This window comes from Gadus morhua, chromosome 3 (genome assembly GCF_902167405.1).
Source record: "Gadus morhua chromosome 3, gadMor3.0, whole genome shotgun sequence".
In the NCBI taxonomy this organism is placed as follows: Eukaryota; Metazoa; Chordata; class Actinopteri; order Gadiformes; family Gadidae; genus Gadus; species Gadus morhua.
This window is the reverse complement of record NC_044050.1, coordinates 8,921,363-8,940,008: the sequence shown is the minus strand read 5'-3', so window position 1 is coordinate 8,940,008 and position 18,646 is coordinate 8,921,363. Positions and strand designations below refer to the sequence as shown.

At 48.3% G+C, this 18,646-nt stretch overlaps 1 protein-coding gene across 1 annotated transcript; it reads right to left on the bottom strand.

Moving 5' to 3' along the window:
• Window positions 1-566: 566 nt before the first annotated feature.
• On the bottom strand, window positions 567-16,935 carry akt3b (v-akt murine thymoma viral oncogene homolog 3b). The gene is made up of 13 exons (XM_030352151.1): window positions 16,585-16,935; window positions 13,626-13,751; window positions 13,388-13,499; window positions 12,500-12,644; window positions 11,997-12,128; window positions 11,537-11,602; window positions 11,036-11,104; window positions 10,817-10,939; window positions 9,875-10,003; window positions 9,164-9,378; window positions 8,811-8,898; window positions 4,357-4,459; window positions 567-4,063 (listed from the first exon to the last, which is right to left on the bottom strand). The coding sequence occupies exons 1-13, from the start codon at window positions 16,628-16,630 to the stop codon at window positions 3,978-3,980; spliced, it is 1,440 nt and encodes a 479-aa protein (XP_030208011.1). The 5' UTR covers window positions 16,631-16,935; the 3' UTR covers window positions 567-3,977.
• Between the last annotated feature and the right edge of the window lie 1,711 nt (window positions 16,936-18,646).

Genomic DNA, 18,646 nt, shown 5'->3' with positions numbered 1-18,646 from the left:
AGCTGTCAATAAAATTGATGTTTTGAATGAGTAAACTCATTTGTCCATTTTTCATATCCCATGAAATACAATCCAATTTTTGGTTTGGGATACAATAACGTGAGCACCGCAAGAGCTTTAAAAGGGGAGGTAGACAACTATTTTAGCTGAATTAACTTTAAACTGGAGGTAAACATCTGTTTTCACTGAATTAACTTTAAACTGGAGGTAAACATGTTTTAGCTGAATTAACTTTAAAGGGGAGGTAGACAACTGTTTTAGCAGGATATCTTTGGCCTGAGAGCTATAAATAAAGGTCATGTTCACTTTAGCTGGGGTCCTACCTGTTTTCAGATTCCAAGATACAAGTACAACTCTGGAAAAAACATTTGTCGAAGTAGCAGACTTGTTCTTTACAGAGAATTTCACCTTTTTAACAACAATATATTTTTATTAAAACATGTTCATCACTTGACACACGGAAGCGATTGGAGTTAACTTACCCTTAAATCTTGCTCTCAACTTGTCTTAAATGTGGCTACACAGTGGAAATAATGTGGTGGACTGAAGAGATTTAGGAGACGCCAAACCCTGAAATGTAGTCTTTTAATTTAATTCAAAATAAATACTACCATGGCAACGCAAGTCCACTACTGAGTTTCTGCCCTAATGTTGTTTTGGTAAGAAAACAAACAAGCAAACAATAAAAAAATAAAGTAAAATAAAACGACGTATCCACATCCTTCAATAACGTTTCAACCGGGGCTTTTTCCAAAAAAAAAAAATCTCCACGACGACGCCCTGGGCGACACGGCCAGGGGACACGACAGATAAATAAAACAGTACTATGGTACAGATGGGCTGGGGGAACAGAGTGATGACCTAGCACTGCAAACCCACTCCGTCGTGGTCCCACATGGTAAAGAAACGACCAAACAGGCACATAACAGACCAACCTCCCCATCACGATGCATCCCCCCCACACACACACGCCGTCTGCGGGACCCCAGGGTGGGGTTAGGTGGAGGTCTGCGGTGGTCTCCATATTTCTCGGAAGAGCGGAGGGAGAAAGGAGTCAAACACTTGTCCTTGATTTTCCGTCCTTCTCGTTATTTTCCTTATAAATGTTCAGTAAAGTTCAGAGCCTCGGTTGTATGTTTTTTGTTTTTGTTGCTGAATCCTCAAAGCTCCCGGTAAAAGTTACACAGAAAAATATTGGTCTGGTCAAGATGTGACGAAAGGAACATAAAAGGAAGCGTTGCATATTTACAACATAAACACACAAAGGTGATGAAACGCATTTCCTTTTATGACTGCGCACACACGCACACACACACACACACACACACGATCTTACAGACAACCATCTCTTAGTACAGCTTCCGTAGTTTGACATGATTGGCTAGTCTTGATACCGTCCATTGGGTCGACAGAGTGTGTATTGTGTGCGCTTGTTCTCTGAGCTAATACTGATACTGGATATTCTCTTACGGTCGTGTGCCCCTTAAGGTTTACACACAAAAACTGTTGACCCTTTAATGAGGCCGGCATGGTCCCCACAAAGCATGGTCCTCACATCAGAGAGAAGTGGGTCTGAGTGTTTGGGGCAGAGTGAGAACTAAGCAGCTGCTATAAGAGCCAGATGTTGACAACAGCAGCATCCATACTCCAATCCAACGTACTGCCAGCGGGTCAGCCATGTTTCTACATCTCTTTCAAAACCCTCTGAGAGACACCGTGGAAACGCTATGGTTGTTGAAAACTCAAGTTTGTTTCCTTGTTGTTTCACCGACAATGTACTAGTGAACCAACTGGGATCAATGAACTAATGAAATGGTTGGCAAACCACAGTGCGATATCTGGGACCAGTAAGGAGGATGCAGTGAGACCAGCAAACCTCCAGAACCTTCCTTTGATCAAACGCCTCATCAACTCTCACGGTTGTTTGACTAGGGCGCGAGGCTACGCTAACCAGCATAGCGTAGTGTTATGCATATGAGGACTAGCTAAACTAGGCTAGTAAGCATAGTGTTTTGTGTATGAGCATTAGCTAGCCTCTGCTAGCTAATGTAGTGTGTGTCTGTGCATGTGTGTTGGTCTAGCAAGACTACACTAGCTAACAGTGTTGCGTGTTTGAGGACTAGCTAGGCTACACTTGCAAACGTAGTGTTCTGTGTGCATCATAACTAGGTAGGCTATGCTAGTTAATGTAGTGTGTATGAGGATTAGCTAGGCTACCCTAGCTAGCGTATGTCTATGAGGATATAGCAATACTGGCTAACACTGAGAATATCAATCTACATTTAGTAAGTCTCCTCTCTGCCTCCGTTTCCACTTGGATGCCCTTCCTGTGTACGTTTCTGGAGTGTTCTGTAGTGTGCGTTTCTGGTCTTTCTGGAATGTGTGTTTCTGGAGTGTGTGGGACGATGCACCGTGTATGAGATAAGTAACAGCATGAGGTTGCCCTCTCAGCCCGAACAGAAGCAGCCTCCTGCTGTGTGAGCGTCCATCTTGGCGCTACTAGCAGGGCTAGCCTTACTAGCAGTGCTAGTGTTAGTAGCAGGGCTAGCCTTTCGAGTTTTGCTAGCGCTACTAGCTGTACTAGCCTTACTAATAGTGTGCTAGCCTTACTAGCGGGGCTGGCCTTACTAGTCATGCTAGCACTACTAGCCGTGCTAGCCTTACTAGTAGTGTGCTAGCCTTGCTAGCGGTATCGCTACGAGAGGACAGAGCAGGAAGCACAGCAGAGAGTGACACCTGGCTCGTCCTCCTCTTCTTCTGAGCTCAACTGTCTGAGCACTGGGCGGTGGCGTAGTGGAACAGCGGTTTGTGCTCAGTGGAGCGAGGTGATCCATGCAGTCATCTGGCAGTATTTTAGTGTTCCTGGTTTGTTTGCAGAAAGGAAATGAAAAATAATAAACCTGCCCCAAAAAAAACAGAAAAAGAGAGAAGAGGAGAGAGAACTCTGAGGATGAAAAGGGGACGAGAGGCGGTCTCCTTTTCTTTCTGTTGTTTACTAGTAGACAGTGGTTGTGGTTGCCTTCTTGTCGACAGTGGTCCTTGTTGCCATGGGATCGCAGAATGTGTGCTACCATGGCGATGTATGAAAAAAGGAAATTGTTTTTCTGTGGTCGTATGAATGTTCTTTCTTTTTTTTTCCTTCGGAGTGAATCACGAGCCATGCACTTACTCCCAACTAGGAATGACATTTAACCCCCCTTCCCCCCCACACCCATCCCAACGACAACACAAACCATCAGAATTAAAATGGAACTGAATACGAGCCCGTCCCGTCCGTCTGCACACGTAAGGCAACATATTTGGTTTTCCTCTCTCAGACGTCCCTCTCCAACCAAGTGCAACACAGTAAACACATAAATATTTGGAGGGAGAGGGGGGAGACAGGGAAGAGAGAGGGAGTGAAGAGCAAGACAAGAGGGAGAGGAGACAGAGGATGGAGGAGAGAGGGAGGAAGGGAAAGAGTGAGGGAGGAAAGGAAGGATAGAGGAGAGACGGATGGAGAGGAGAGGGAGAAAAGGAGAGAGGGATGGAGAAAGATGAGGACAGAGGTAACGAGGAAAGAGGACATATAGGGAGATGAGGCGATGGATGGATGCACGCGAGCAGTGCTGCGGAAACAGAACTGAAGGTGGTCTCTTCGGGTAAATGTTGCTGGACATGTGGGGCACGGTTCCCGGTGTGGTTGTGAATCTGTTTTAGTTGTTGGTGGTGGTGGGGGTGGTGGTGTTTAGTGTGGGCCGACAGCGCGTCCATCCCACTGTGCAAAACGTCTTTTAAAGTCCCAAGAAAGACTATCCCCCGAGGAGGACAGACTCTCCCCATGGAAGAGGAGCAGGAGGAGAAAAAGAGGGGACACTTTTCGTTTTTTCTTCTTCCTAAAATGGCTACGTGTTTTCCTCAAAATGGCCACAGATGGGGGGGGGGTGTAGGAGCTCAGGGAAGGGGACGGGGGAGTGCTGGAGCAGGGGGAGGAGGGGTCACTCCCGTCCGCTGGCAGAGTAGGAGAACTGGGGAAAGTGAGGTCTCCTTTCGCTGTCCGCCGCATCCATCCCATCCTCGTCAACTGAGCGAGAGAGAGGGAAAGAGACAGAGAAAGAGTAAGAGACAGAGAAAGAGTAAGAGACAGACAGAGAGAGAGAGAGCAACAAGTCAGACAGATGCTGACCATCCTGGGCCTTAATATCTTAATATACCAATTTAAACACTTGTTAGATCATTAAACTGTTCTTACAACATGAGGAGGACCGCCTCAATCTATAAATACATTATTATGTATAGATGATTTATATATGATGTATACATGATTTATATATGTAGAAAAATATGATATTATTGCAGCCAACAGGGGGATCTTACATTTCTCCGGGGGAGTGATGGTAATGGTCTGGGCGGTGAACTCTTCATCAAAGTAGCGCGTGTCCGTCTCTGACGATACCTGCGGCATGAAGGGCGGCACCAGCTAGGGGACAGGAAACGGGTCAGAGTGATGTCACCGCTGCCATGATGTCACGGTGGCTAGGCTAGCCCCCTCCTTGTTGGCATGGCAGCGCGCACAGTCGCAGCGGCTCGGAGCTCTAACTCTTGCCGGTTTTTAGTGTTTTTCGAACATCGGTACCTGACTGGTTAACGAGCCAACGCAGCCAACGCAGCAAGCAGCGCAGACGGAGACGAGAGAGGAAGACAAAGCGGGGCAAGCGGGGCGGCATCCAAGCTAGACTAAGGAGCTCACCGGATAGACCAGCTTTGCCCAGCCTGTTCATAGCGAACGCCCAGTCCATTGTCAACAAGATCGACGAACTCAGACTGAGGCTTCACTCAAACAGGATAAATAGCTGTGCTTTCTTCTTGACCGAAACCTGGCTGAATCCGAACATCCCTGACGCTGCTATTGAGCTGGCAGGCCGGACTGTTTACCGAGCGGACCGAACAGCTGACTCCGGTAAGGATAAAGGGGGCGGTGTCTGCATATACGTGTGCAACTCATGGTGCAACACAACTGACATTGTGGAGACTTTTTGCTCCCCGGATTTGGAGTTTATTACAGTTAAATGCAGACCGTTTTATCTGCCAAGGGAGTTTACAGTGGTGTTCTTAACTGCTGTTTACATACCACCGCAAGCTAACGCTAAACTAGCACTGGCTAGTCTGCATGACGCTATCCAACAGCTGATAAACAACCACCCAGATGGTGTGTTTATAATAGCAGGCGACTTTAACCACGCCAAGCTGAAGACTGTAATGCCAACATTTCACAAGTTGATTGATTTTCCGACCAGAGGCAATAATATCTTGGATCAGGTCTACTGCAACATTGCTAAAGGCTACAAAGCGTCCCCCTCTCCCCATCTGGGCCGATCCGATCACATCAGTCTGCACTTAACACCTGCATACACACCCCTCATAGTAAGGTCCAAACCAGCAGTCCGCACCGTCACTGTCTGGCCAGACGGAGCCATGGACAGGCTACAGGACTGCTTTGAGTATACCGATTGGGACATCTTTAAACAGGCTGCCAATGACAACAACCACATAGACCTCAACACCTACATCTCATCAGTATTGGACTACATCACCTTCTGTATGAACAGTGTCACCACACAGAAGTCAATACTAACACTCCCCAACCATAAGCCATGGATGAATGGCGCTGTAACTGGTCTGCTGAAGGCCCGGGATGCAGCTTTCCACTCAGGTGATGCAGAGGCCTACCGAACAACAAGGTCCATTCTGAGGAAGGGCATCAGGGAAGCAAAGCACCACTACACGAAGCGTATCGAGGAGCATTTCAACAGCTCAGACTCTCGGCGCGTGTGGCAGGGCATCAGAACCGTGACCGGCTACAACAGCAGCAGCTCCACACACGCTCAAAGTCCATCCCTCCCTGACGACCTGAACTGCTTTTTTGCCAGGTTTGACCGCACTGACAACAGTGACAACATGCGGGCACAGCAGGAACCCTCACCACCGGTTCTGACTCTGAGCCCCCACGACGTGAGACGGACCCTGCAGCACATCAACCCCAAGAAAGCTACTGGACCTGACGGAGTATCAGGGCGGGTTCTGAAGCACTGTGCAGCGGAGCTGACTGCGGTGCTCACGGACCTGTTTAACACCTCCTTGCTGCAGGCCTCCGTCCCCACATGTCTCAAGACAGCCACAATCATCCCTGTCCCAAAACAATCAGCCATCAGGTCCCTCAATGACTATCGGCCAGTGGCGCTGACACCAGTGGTGATGAAGTGCTTTGAACGTCTGGTACTGGGGCACTTGAAGAACAGCATCCCCCCCTCCTTAGACAACCATCAATTTGCCTACAGGGCAAACAGGTCGACGGAGGACGCAGTGTCACTAGCCCTCCACTCTACCCTGACACACCTTGACCAGCGTGACAGTTATGTGCGGATGCTATTCATAGACTATAGCTCCGCCTTCAATACCATCCCCCCCCATAAACTTGCCACCAAGCTGGACCACCTGGGCCTCAACACACACCTGAGCAGCTGGGTCCTGGACTTCCTCACTGGCCGACCACAGACTGTGCGAATGGGGAGACAGGTCTCCTCCAGCATCACCCTGAACATCGGTGCACCACAGGGTTGTGTGTTGAGCCCCTTCCTCTTCTCCCTCTACACTCTCGACTGCAAACCCACCCACGAGGCCAACACCATGTTTAAATTTGCAGACGACACCATGGTGGTAGGCAGGATCTCAAGCAACAACGAGGCTGCCTACAGGACAGAGGTAGAGAACCTGGTGAGCTGGAGCCGAGAGAACAACCTGATCCTCAACGCAGCAAAAACAAAGGAGATGATCCTGGACTTCAGGAGGAAGACGAAGCCCTTCGTCCATCACCCCATCACCATCGACGGCGAGATAGTGGAGGTTGTGCAGAACATCAGGTACCTCGGGGTCAACATCAGCCATGACCTGACTTGGACCGTCAACACCACCGCGACGGCCAAGAAAGGACTTCAAAGGCTTTACTTCCTGAGGTGCTTGAAGAGGGCATGTCTCCCACAAAAGCTGCTGGTGAGCTTCTACAGGTCAGCCATCGAGTCAGTTCTCAAATACTGCATCACCGCATGGTACTCTGGCTGCACCATAGATGATAGGAAAGCTCTCCAGCGCATCATTAAGACGGCTGAGAGGATCACCGGCACCCAGCTCCCCAGACTGGAGGACATCTACCAGACCCGCTGTACTCGGAGGGTTATGGGCATCCTCAGAGACAGCACAAACCCTGGACACTGCCTCTTCACTCTCATGCCCTCAGGAAGACGATACAGGACACTGCCCGCCCGCACTACAAGACTGCAGCACAGTTTCTATCATGGAGCTGTGACGCTGCTAAACTCCACTCCCACTCTATTGCCACACTGATACTCCCCATCTCATCTCATACACACATTATTGCACTTCAGGACTTGGACTTTTTAAAACATTTTATTTATATACGTATTTTATTAATGTGTGGATATATATATATGTATATATATATATGTATGTATGTGTGTGTATGTGTATGTGTGTATGTATATATATATATATATATATTTATATATTGCTGATACTTATTTATTTATTTATTTTTTTTATTTTTTTTATTTATAGAACTGTGCAACTGGAGGAGGACTGCTCCATACAAAATTTCGTTGTCTTGTACAATGACAATAAAGATTATTCTATTTATAAAGATTATTCTATTCTGAAAGACACTCTATGACGCTCTATAACGGTCAATGGTTGGGCGTTTGGAGTATAGTCCGCTACAACAGACGGGACCCTCTGACTCCTGCAACCATGGAGATGTGTTTCAGGTGTAGAAATGTAGAAAGCCCATGGCGTTTGGATTCTGTTGCTTTTGGATCGTGGATCAAAACAAAGCAATGTCGGCGTCCGAAACTTGAAATGGAGGGCCTCATAATGGTAATCTAATGGTTGACATTAATGGCGCTTTTCCACCGGAGGATGCGGTTCGGTTTGGTTCGCCTCATTCCGGTAGGGAGGGGGCAATATAGCCCAGCTCAGTTCCGAGGTTGTGTTTCCACCGCCGACAGTACCCTTATGGTAGGCCGGATGTCGATTGCCGTGGCAGCTACCTAAACAACGTGACATCATAGCAGCGCGACACAGTGTAGCCTGCTCAATAAAAAAAATGGAAAAGAGGAACGGGACACATTAAACCAAGAGCTACCATCGAAGTTGTCCAGCCACAGTTTCGGAACGTCTCCTGCTCCTTGTTCGCCCAAGCTAAAGTTTTGCGTGACATGTCCATTGTCCAGGATGATACCTCACGGGTACTGTTTGTTTGTTTTTATCCCCGTATCACCCCGGAAGTGGCGATTCTGTAGACCAATCAACGGAGGGCGCGTGTAGCTCAATCTTGCGGGCACCCTTTCAGGCGTCTCAGTACCCCAACGGAGGAGTACTGGAAACGAGAACGGCTTAGTACGGCTCAGTCCGGGTCACGCCCACTGCTGGCAGTGGAAACACGAACCGTGCTGCACCTTTGCGAACCGAACCGAACCCTCCGGTGGAAATGCGCCATAAGGTGGCTACAATGCAATTAGTATAGAATCACAATGTTAACAGAACTGTGTGCTCCCTGCAGTTCATCGTCCCTACCGCTTCACTAACATCGCACTTTGTTTTCTTACTTAAAAGTTATACTGTCTTGTTTTGAATTTTGTCGTTTTTAATGTTTTCTTTAAACAGAGCCAGACTAAAAGTGGATTTTCTGTCTAACCTGATGGACAATAAAGAAATCTGATTATGAATCTATGACACATGGTCCCATGTCACAATGCTACCTTCTTGTCATAGACGTCCTGCCAGTCGACGAGGGTGAAGTAACTGTGGCGCATGATCTCCTTAGCATCGTCTGGACCCCCACCCAGCCTGCGGAAGGGGGGAGGAGAGAGAGAAAGAGAGGGAGGGAGGGAGAGAGGGAGAGAGAGATTGGTTCTGTTTCAGTCTGTATGTGGGGGTCCTTGGTGTGTTCTGCATGTGTATCGTTTGTTGCATTGTTTGCATCTTCGTATACAGTATTGTATTGTACCGTATGCTGGGGTCATTGATTGGCAGGCCAGACAGCAGCCACCTTGATGGTTTTGTATATGTTGTGTGTATGTTGTGTATACGTTATGTGGAGTGTGGTGTGTACCGTTTGTTGGGGTCCTTGATGAGCAGGCCGGACAGCAGGGACTTGGCGTCAGACGACAGCGTTCGGGGGAACTTGATGTCCTCCATGAGGATGAGCTCAAACAGCTTCTCGTGGTCCTGGTTGTAAAAGGGCAGCCGGCCGCACATCATCTCGTACGTCACCACGCCCAGACCCCACCAGTCCACCGCCCGACCATAGTCGTTGTCCTCCAGAACCTGCAGAGCGTTGGCAGGTCAGAACGCGTACAGGCCCTCACTCCCAGCTAGATGCCCTTACCCCCAGGTTGTGGGTGACATGGGCTAAAATTCATACCACGATATTTTCTACTGTCTCGAATTTCTTTTGGATTATCTCACGTTATATGAAGGAAAAACATTAATGTATCATGTGTTTATATCAAATAAATGGTTAAACTAATTTGACTGCATGTCTTGATTGACATGTTTCTTCTGAAAAATGTACTAACTGTCAGTTGCTTTGGATAAAAGCGTCTGCTAAATGCCCTAAAAGGTAATTGCATGGTTCTTGATTGTTTATGAAGACTGTGTGGACTGTGAGGTATGCGTGAGCATTCAAATGCCGGGAATCACACTGCTGGTGCCCAGAGGTATTAGGTATGCAAGGAATGGCATTGATCTCGTCAGACATTTCCTTAAGGTTAATGCGGCAATAATTAGCAGAGGTTGTCCACGTGTGTGTGTGACCTCTGACCTCTGGGGCCAGGTATTCTGGTGTTCCACAGAAGGTCTTCATGGTGGCTGTGTCCGTGATGCCCTCCTTGCAGAGACCGAAGTCGGTGATCTTGATATGACCGTCCTTATCCAGCATCAGGTTCTCCAGCTAGAACACCACACACACACACACACACACACACACACACACACACACACACACACACACACACACACACACACACACACACACACACACACACACACACACACACACACACACACACACACACACACACACACACACACCAGCGTCTCCATATTCATAACCCGCTTAATTTGGGTGGTACAATCACACCTTCACATGTTCACAGTCCCTGAAATACAACTTCATAAATTAACACTCAATTACTCATTCACCCAAATTCACCCTTGAGTTGTGTGCGACAGCAAGTGAGAGAGTGAGTCATGACATATTGTGAATTGTTGTGATCAAAGTGTAGCCTATGGTGCGAGAACAATGACTGTGGGTACGGGTTCAGCTGTTTCTAGCGTACCGCTACAGGTCTGAGCAGATGGCCTCTGTGTCGACGCGGCGCTCCTATGATGAGCAGATACTCCACGGAGGATAGCAAGGCAGCCACGCCGCGCTAGTACCCAGACACGCTATTCTTTCTACTCACGACCGCCTCTAGCTCGTGCAGCGTCCCGCTGCGACGCTCGTCTCTGTCTGCTCCTGGAGATCGCCAGAGTGGACCGTCTCCCTTTGTTCCTGCCGGCGCCTCTCTTCAATGAGCGCTATATTTAGTCTGTTATTTATAAACCGAGACAGCTCCGACGCTCGTCTCTAAACACCGGCCAATGGTTACAGACGGCATGCGTTAGTGCGTGTGTTTGACAGCCACTCCCGTGAGTAGGTGTGGAGTGTGTGTGTGTGTGTGTGTGTGTGTGTGTCTGTGTCTGTGTCTGTGTGTGTGTGTACCTTCAGATCGCGGTACACGATCTTGGCGGAGTGTAGGTAGTCGAGGGCAGACACGATCTCGGCGCCATAGAAACGGGTCCGGTCCTCCGAAAACACACGTTCTCTTGACAGGTGGAAGAATAACTGGGCGGGGCAGAGAGGGGGAACACAGAATCAGCATGCAGACCATCAGGGGACATCTTTTTGAACCAATCAGAAGCCTGGGTTCTGGTCGCTCACCTCCCCGCCGTTGACGTACTCCATGACGAAGCAGAGCCGGTCCTTGGTCTGGAAGGAATACTTCAGGGACTACACAAACACAGGACATATCACCATTACACTGTCCTCACAGGACATATCACCATTACACTGTCCTCACAGGACATATCACCATTACACTGTCCTCACAGGACATATCACCATTACACTGTCCTCACAGGACATATCACCATAGCACATTAGCCTCTCCTCACTGAACATATCACCATTACACTCTCTTCAAAGGACATATGAACCTAATACATTACACTATCCTCATTGCGCTGAATCATTGTTGAGTAGGTAATGTATTCAATTTGGAGACTAAATCTGAAAAATCTGCTTCCATTGATGTTTTAATGGCCAGTAAGAGTGAAGGGTAAGGGTTCAGTGTAGGTTAAGGGTAGGGGTTAGTATGAGGATAGGTGTTTGGATTAATGGGTAGTTGTTGGGGTTAGCGTGTGTTGGGTGGGTGTTACTTACAGTCAGGAAAGGATGCCTGGTGTTTTTAAGAACACGACTCTCTGTAAGTGTGTGAGCCACTTCATCCTAAGAGACAGACGGAGAGACAGAAAGAGAGAGGGATAGACAATGAAAGAGAGGAGGAAATCACAGGATTAGAATTAGGTTTTAGACAAATAGCATACAAGCTTCAGGGGAAATCTGCTGCCATCAGTAGAAGAAAACATGGGGTAGATACCAATGAAGGGAACATGTGAACTTCATTGTATACATGTATATTATATTAGTATAGCCCTTAACCAGGACTTAAGGACATAAGGGAAATCTCCCCCAACACAGAGGGAAGGAACTCCCACCTCCTCAGCTTAACCTGGCTTTCCGTCTGACCAGAGAGGTTTGTGAGGTGGGTGTGGACCAGACAGAGTGAGTTGTATGAGGTCTGTGTAGACCAGAGAGAGAGGTGTGTGAGGTGTATTCAGACCTTGGCGATGATGACCTCCTTCTTGAGGATCTTCATGGCGTAGTAGGTGCCACTGGCCTTCTCCTTGACCAGGATGACCTTCCCAAACGTCCCCTTCCCCAGCAGCTTCAGGTAGTCAAAGTCGTTCATTGTCTGGTGAGGTGGAGAACTTTGGTTAAAATTATTATCACAAGGCTTTGATGAATACTTGATTCTGATTGGTTAGTTACGGCATTCAGCTTGTCTATTACTGCTGTATAGCGCAGCATTTAACAGAGTGTTGTGAGGGATGCTATAACCATTTTCTTTAGAAAATCACATTTAAATCATTATCCCTTACTTCTGAATCAAATAGGCAGAAAGAAAATACATATTTCCAAAATAAACTGAAAATGTAGGTTCTTTTTATAGATTCCTCATTTTATACTGTTTTCCTGACATTATTTGTTAGTCGCACCCGTCAGACTTTAGATTAACACCACAAGTCTGATGGCAGACCAGCTCAGATGTTTCTGAACGCTCACCTTCCGTTTGTGCTGGCTGATGGAGGTGTCCATCTCCTCCTCATTGACGTTCTCAATCTGGGAGGTGGGGCTGCACAGAATGCCCTCCTCCTCCTGCTTGGCCAGCGACTCTGCCACCATCTGGATGGCCTCCGCCCACTCGTCCCTGAGCACCAATCACACACACACAGCAGCAGATCAGCATTGGCTTTTGATTGACATTTGTCTCGTCCATTGGACAGAAGGGACAGAATGCAAGTGGAGGGGTGGAGTGGGGGGGCTGGGAGATGCTAAGTGAGGGTCGACATTGCCGCAGGACTCAGAAATAGTGATGTCACTCTGTGTGACATCACTGTTTTGATGCGTGTCACTCAAAGTTAGAGTTTAAAATGTCATGTCCCCTACAGTCTCTGTGAGGGTTTGTGTACATATATCAAATGTATATTAAAGCAATGTTTAAAGTTTTACATAGATAAATAAAACCTATGTCCATAGTACTATACACGTATACAAAACCTATCTTTTATCTATGTGGTGGTAGGTCTGGTTGGGGGGAGGGGCCAGGGGGTGGGCTCTGAAGGGTTTGGGGAGGGGTCAGGTTGGTGGTGGGTGGGCTCTGAAGGGTTGGGGGAGGGGACAGGGTGATGGTGGGTGGTTAAGGGTTGGGGGAGGGGCCAGGGTGGTGGTGGGTTGGCTCTCAACAGTTGGGGGGAGGGGCCAGGGTGGTGGTGGGCGGGCTCTGAAGGTTTGGGGGAGGGGCCAGGGTGGCAGTGGGTGGGCTCTGAAGGGTTGGGGGAGGGGCCAGGGTTGTGGTTGGTGGGCTCTGAAGGGTTGGGGGAGGGATGGGGGGGGTCAGAGGGGCTGGGGGGAGGGACCAGGGTGTTGAGGCTGGGTCGGAGGAGGACTCACCTCTCGTCGGGAGAGTCCACGTGGAAAGTCCTCTCGATGACGGTGGTCCACTGGAGGCAGCGGATGATGAAGGTATTGGGCTTCGGCCTCTCCGTCTTCATCAGCTGACATTCTGACAAGAGGAAGAGGAGGAAGAGAGGTTAGTGTTTCTGAGATGGATCCTTGTTGGTCATTTTGTTTTCCTTCTACTGTCCTGTACTTTGCGCCATGACACCCAGAAGAACAGATTGTCTCTTACTTGCTACAGAGAAGTTGTTGAGGGGGTAGGCCAGGTCTGCGTCCTGGGGCTTGTCCTTGTAGCCGATGAACGAGCCGTCCGATTTCAACAGGAAGTAGCGCGGCCGCCAGTTTTTTATGTACTCTCCTTCCGAGGACAAAGGAAGATAGGAGGGTTAAACACTGCTGTACCCAGGCCTCCGTCCACATCTTCTGGATCTAGCCTGCTGTCGACTGGTACCGGTCACATTCGATACTAGTCACTAGCAAGTAATTTAGCCGACACCTTTATCCAAAACAACAAGAGATGTTCTCTTAAGACAATGCATTAATGAGCAGGTAGGGGTTAGGGGGCAACTGGCTCTATGAGGCCTACAGGTAGGAGCTAGGGGGCATCTGGCTCTAGGAGTCCTACAGGTAGGAGTTAGTAAACCTACTCTTGGATGTATACAGGTAGACTGCAGACATTGGGGTTTGGACCCATAACTTTTGGGCTGAGAGTCAAACACCTGGACGACTAGGCTATCCTACTCACACATGCAGTCCTGTTTGTTGGTTAGAACGTTTCTCCTTCAGATACATGTTAGAACTAAATGTTTTCAATTGATCATTATCTCAACGGGAAAGATAAACATTAGTGAGAGATGGTTTCTCAGGCCTGAAGCAGAGGAAACAGCCCTCAGTGATGGGGGAACCTCCTGCTCTGGTACATAGCACCATGACCGTGGGCTGCTGGTGTTTGGTACCAGAACTTGAGCAACAGCTTGCCTTTGCGTGTCTGAATGCAGTTCACTCATTAAAGTCCTATATTTAGCTTTCCACTCTAATCCAGAGTGATTTGGTTCACACAGCGTGTTCTGTTCTGTTCCAAAATCACCGCCTCAATCAACCAATGAGGCGACAGCGAAGGTCAGCGTGGGACAGCGGAGTAGTTAAGTCGAGTTCATTTTATTAGACTAGCCCTTAATCACGGCTACAGTCCACTCAGGGCTTCACAGGCCAACCTTAGACACAGAGACCCCCCTAGGCCCTTTGAAGGACAAAAATATGCATTTCAAATACAAGGTTATTCTTTCGTCATTACAAAATGTCCAGACATCCTGAATATCATCCTTTCGTATTCATTTGTGCGTTTAAAAACACTCAAAATAGCTCCAAACATGGGTCTCCTGTCACATCTTGGAAACCAAGAGCCGAATTACTTCTAAAAGTTAGACATCGCCTGAAGGAGCTCAACAACAAGGCACAGACGATCTTTAAATAGCCAAGCAGATATTTGAAGATCACACAAGAATGGATCAAACTTCACTCTGGCCATGTAGATATCATCAACTCCAATGCTTTGATGCATATATATACCAAGTAAATGTAAGGGTGGAGGATGGATTGGCTGGTTGTTTGGGGGAAAAGGGTGGGTGAAGGGTTGTGGTGGGGGGTTGGGGGGTTAGGATGGGTGGAGTAGTCCAAGGGTGGAGAGGGGTTTGGGTTGGTGTAGGGTGTAGTTAGGTTGGTTTGAAGAGGGAATGGATGGGTGGACGAGTTAGGGTGTGCGGAGGAGTTATGGTGGGTGGAGGAGTGTTAGGTTGGGGGGGTGTTAAGGTGGAGGTTGTGGGGAGGGTTAGCATGGGTGGAGGAGTGTTAGGGTGGGTGGGGGTTAGGGTGGAGGTTGTGGAGGAAGGTAAGGCCGGGTGGAGGAGTTTTAGGGTGGGTGGAGGAGTGTTACCCGGGGATTCCACCGGACGCGTTACGGCAACGTTACGGCTGCGGCACGGAACGGCTGCGACTTTGCCTTGCTTGCATTTCCACCGGGCGCGTTACGGCAGCGAAACGTGCGCTGCGAGCCAGCCGTATTCACGCGAGATCACGAGATGACACGATAATCCTAAACCTAATGTACTCAACTTCCACTCCCAAAACGACTGCAATTAAATGCCACGCTTTGTCCTTCCGGCCATTGCCCTTATAAAAAGGATGATCTGGTACATAAATGACGTTGTGATAGGCTACATGAGCTGAGTATTGTGTTTTATTTAGAAAATTGACCGGATGCTCTATGGCTTTTACTTTTTCACTTCCTGCCCTGCTCGATCTGCTCTGTTGAAATTGACGTGGGTCAGCAACGGCTTGCGGCAAAAATAGAAATGCTACGGAATGATAGCGATGCGGCACGGCGAGCCGCTCCTGGGACGTTGCTGAGATGTTCCGCAGCCGCGCCCGGTGGAAATGGTCTCATTGATTAGAGTGGAACCTATCTGCTGCGGTGACCACGGCCAAGACGTGCCGCAGCCGTAACGTTGCCGTAACGCGTCCGGTGGAATCAGGCCTTTAGGGTGGGTGGAGGAGGGTCAGGGTGGGTGGAGGAGGGTTAGGGTGGAAGGGGGTTAGGGTGTAGGTTGTGGAGGAGGGTTAGGGTGGGAGGGGGTTAGGGTTTAGTTTTTGGAGGAGGGTTAGGGTGGGTGAGTAGAGGTTAGGATGGGTGAGTGGAGGTGGTTTAGGATGGGTGGAAGTAGTTTTGGTTGGGTGGAGGAATGTTAGAGTGGGTGGAGGGGTATTAGGATGGGAGGAGGGTTTTGGTGGGTGGCGGGTTCAGCATCTATTATGAGAGACTAAACAATCCCAGGTCTGGTGTTGGCCAGCAGAGGAAGGAACCCAGCGCTGAGGTCATCCTCTCTGAGCTCCCAGAGAACTTCCTGCTGCTGCCTGCCACTTCACACCATGGGGGAGCATCAAGTTCAGACCCAGTAATGACCAAGAACTGACCAAGTATTTTTGCATTTCCCCAGATTATGGGCATCTACTGTTGAGGTCTTAGTTCATTACTCCAAAAATGTTATTAAGTAATGAATGTTTTTTTAATGAATGTGTATAAAGTTCAAATATATTAGTTATTTTTTAAATTATGTATACAAAGTTGAAAGGTAAACTGAGTTGTGACCCTGCTCTTTAAGCAGCACTGCCAGCAGAAACCAGAAGCATCTCACCTCTCTTCTGCACCCAGCCCTCCTTCACCACGTTCTGGTCGCTCATGGTGACGGCCCCCTGGTCACGGATCCCCCACCTGGTCACGGATCCCCCACCTGGTCACGCGTCCTGCCGTGTGACCAGGGAGTTTGCGGGGGTCAGGGGAGATATGATGGGGGGCAGTGGTTGGAGGTAAAGGCTGGGTTGGCTGCCTCAGCTGTCTGGTCTTCTGTTGTCCCCTCCTCCTTAGCTATGTGCCACCTGCCTCTCCCTTGTTCTTTCTCACACCCTTCCTTAGCGCGCGCTCTCTCTCTCTCTCTCTCTCTCTCTCTCTCTCTCTCTCTCTCTCTCTCTCTCTCTCTCTCTCTCTCTCTCTCTCTCTCTCTCTCTCTCTCTCTCTCTCTCTCTCTCTCTCTCTCTCTCTCTCTCTCTCTCTCTCTCTCTCTCTCTCTCTCTCTCTCTCTCTCTCTCTCTCTCTCTCTCCTCGTCTGCAGGTGAGGGGAGTTAAGAATCCTTGTCCCCTGTGCTTGGCTCACTTTCTCAACAATTTCTCTTTCTTTCCCTCCCTTTCTCTCACCCTCTTTGTATTCTGTATTCCCTCTCCCTCTCCCTCTCTGCTATTATGTTATTTCTCTTCTCTTGTTTCCGGAGGTGCTCTGTTGGATGCTCAGCCTGGAATGAAAGAAAAAGAGAAATAGTTAGGGTCTTTGACTCCCAGCTAGGACACCCCAACAACCCCTGCGCCATGAATCTGACTTTACTGCAAGTCACTTTGGATAAATTACAGTAAATACATGGAAATTGGAATAGAGTAATGGGGAATAGTGGAGATGAAGAGAGAGAAGTGCCAGTTTGAGGTAGGAAGTAGGAAGAGGAGGAAGGAGTGAGAGCAGAAAGGAAGAAGGGGCGGAAGAGGAGGGAGGAGAGGAGGAGGGAATGGAGAGGAGAGAGGAGGGAGTTTCAAGTCCAGGGTGAGAACTTTTCCTCTCACCAAAAACTACACACCAGCAGGGAACCATTGTTAGAAATGAGAACATGCTTCCGTCTCCCTCCCTTCCTCCTCCCTCCCTCCCTCCCTCCCTCTCACTAGCTAGCTAGCTAGCTAGCTCCCCTCCCCCCAGCTCCCTCCATCTTTCCCTGCCTAGCCCCCTCCCTCCCTCTCATTGCTCGCTAACTGGCCCCCTCCCTGCCCTGCCTCACACAACACACCCTACTCAAGCACTTGTGTACTGAACTACTGTCCACTGCAGACAGTAGGGTGGGAGACAGGTAGAGTACACACTGGTATTGGAACGGTACCTGGTGAGTAACCACAGCCCATATCAAGGTATTTACCTCTCACAAAATGATCCTTTAGACTAGAGCAGCTAACCCAAATCAGTAATTTCTCTGCAGTGACTTGCACTAGTTTAAGTTTGCTTCCAATTGTGATTTCAGAACAGTTTATATATGCATTTAGAGCAGCAATGTATGGAGCGTTAGCGAAATCTAGCCAAATATCTATCCTCTCGTCTTCTCTTCCTCCCTCTCTCTCTCTGAATGTGCCTGCTTTTCTCTTTTCAATCCTCTCTCACTGTTATCCATCATCAATTCAACATAAAAGTGCTTCGATGTAATACAAGTCCTATTGTAAAATGTAAAGGGAAATGTATAGTACCGCAGATGTATGCAAGATGACCATGTAGAGAGATGTAGATGCTAAAATAAATGTTAACATTCACAGTATTAGAACCAAATCAAGCAATTGTTGGGATAGGGATGAGTTAATCAAACAATATACCGCTATTAGACCAACTTGGACCAGTTGTATATCCATATACATCTATCTATGCTTCTCTCTGTACCTCACCGTGGTAGTGTCCTCTCTGCATTTGAGGAGGATATTTAGACTATCTTAATACAAACAAACCACAGCAACCGCTTGACCTTCAGGAGCTTTCTTCAGAATGCAGAAGCTATGTTTCCGAATGCACTCTGATTATTTAGTCATTCACTCAGAGTTTATTTATTCAGAATTTAGATTCTGAATAGAGACATTAAGGAGCAGGTATGGGTATCTTGCTCAATGAGGCCTACAGTTAG

Bases quoted from the DNA above. Each gene is read 5' to 3' on its own strand.
- akt3b (XM_030352151.1), bottom strand. From the start codon at position 16,630: ATGAGCGACCAGAACGTGGTGAAGGAGGGCTGGGTGCAGAAGAGAG. The intron at 9,379-9,874 runs GTCAGAGGTCAC...AACGCTCTGCAG, and splicing joins CAGAATACCTGGCCCCAGAG to GTTCTGGAGGACAACGACTA. The intron at 8,899-9,163 runs GTACACACCACA...CCCCTTCCGCAG, and splicing joins ATCAAGGACCCCAACAAACG to GCTGGGTGGGGGTCCAGACG.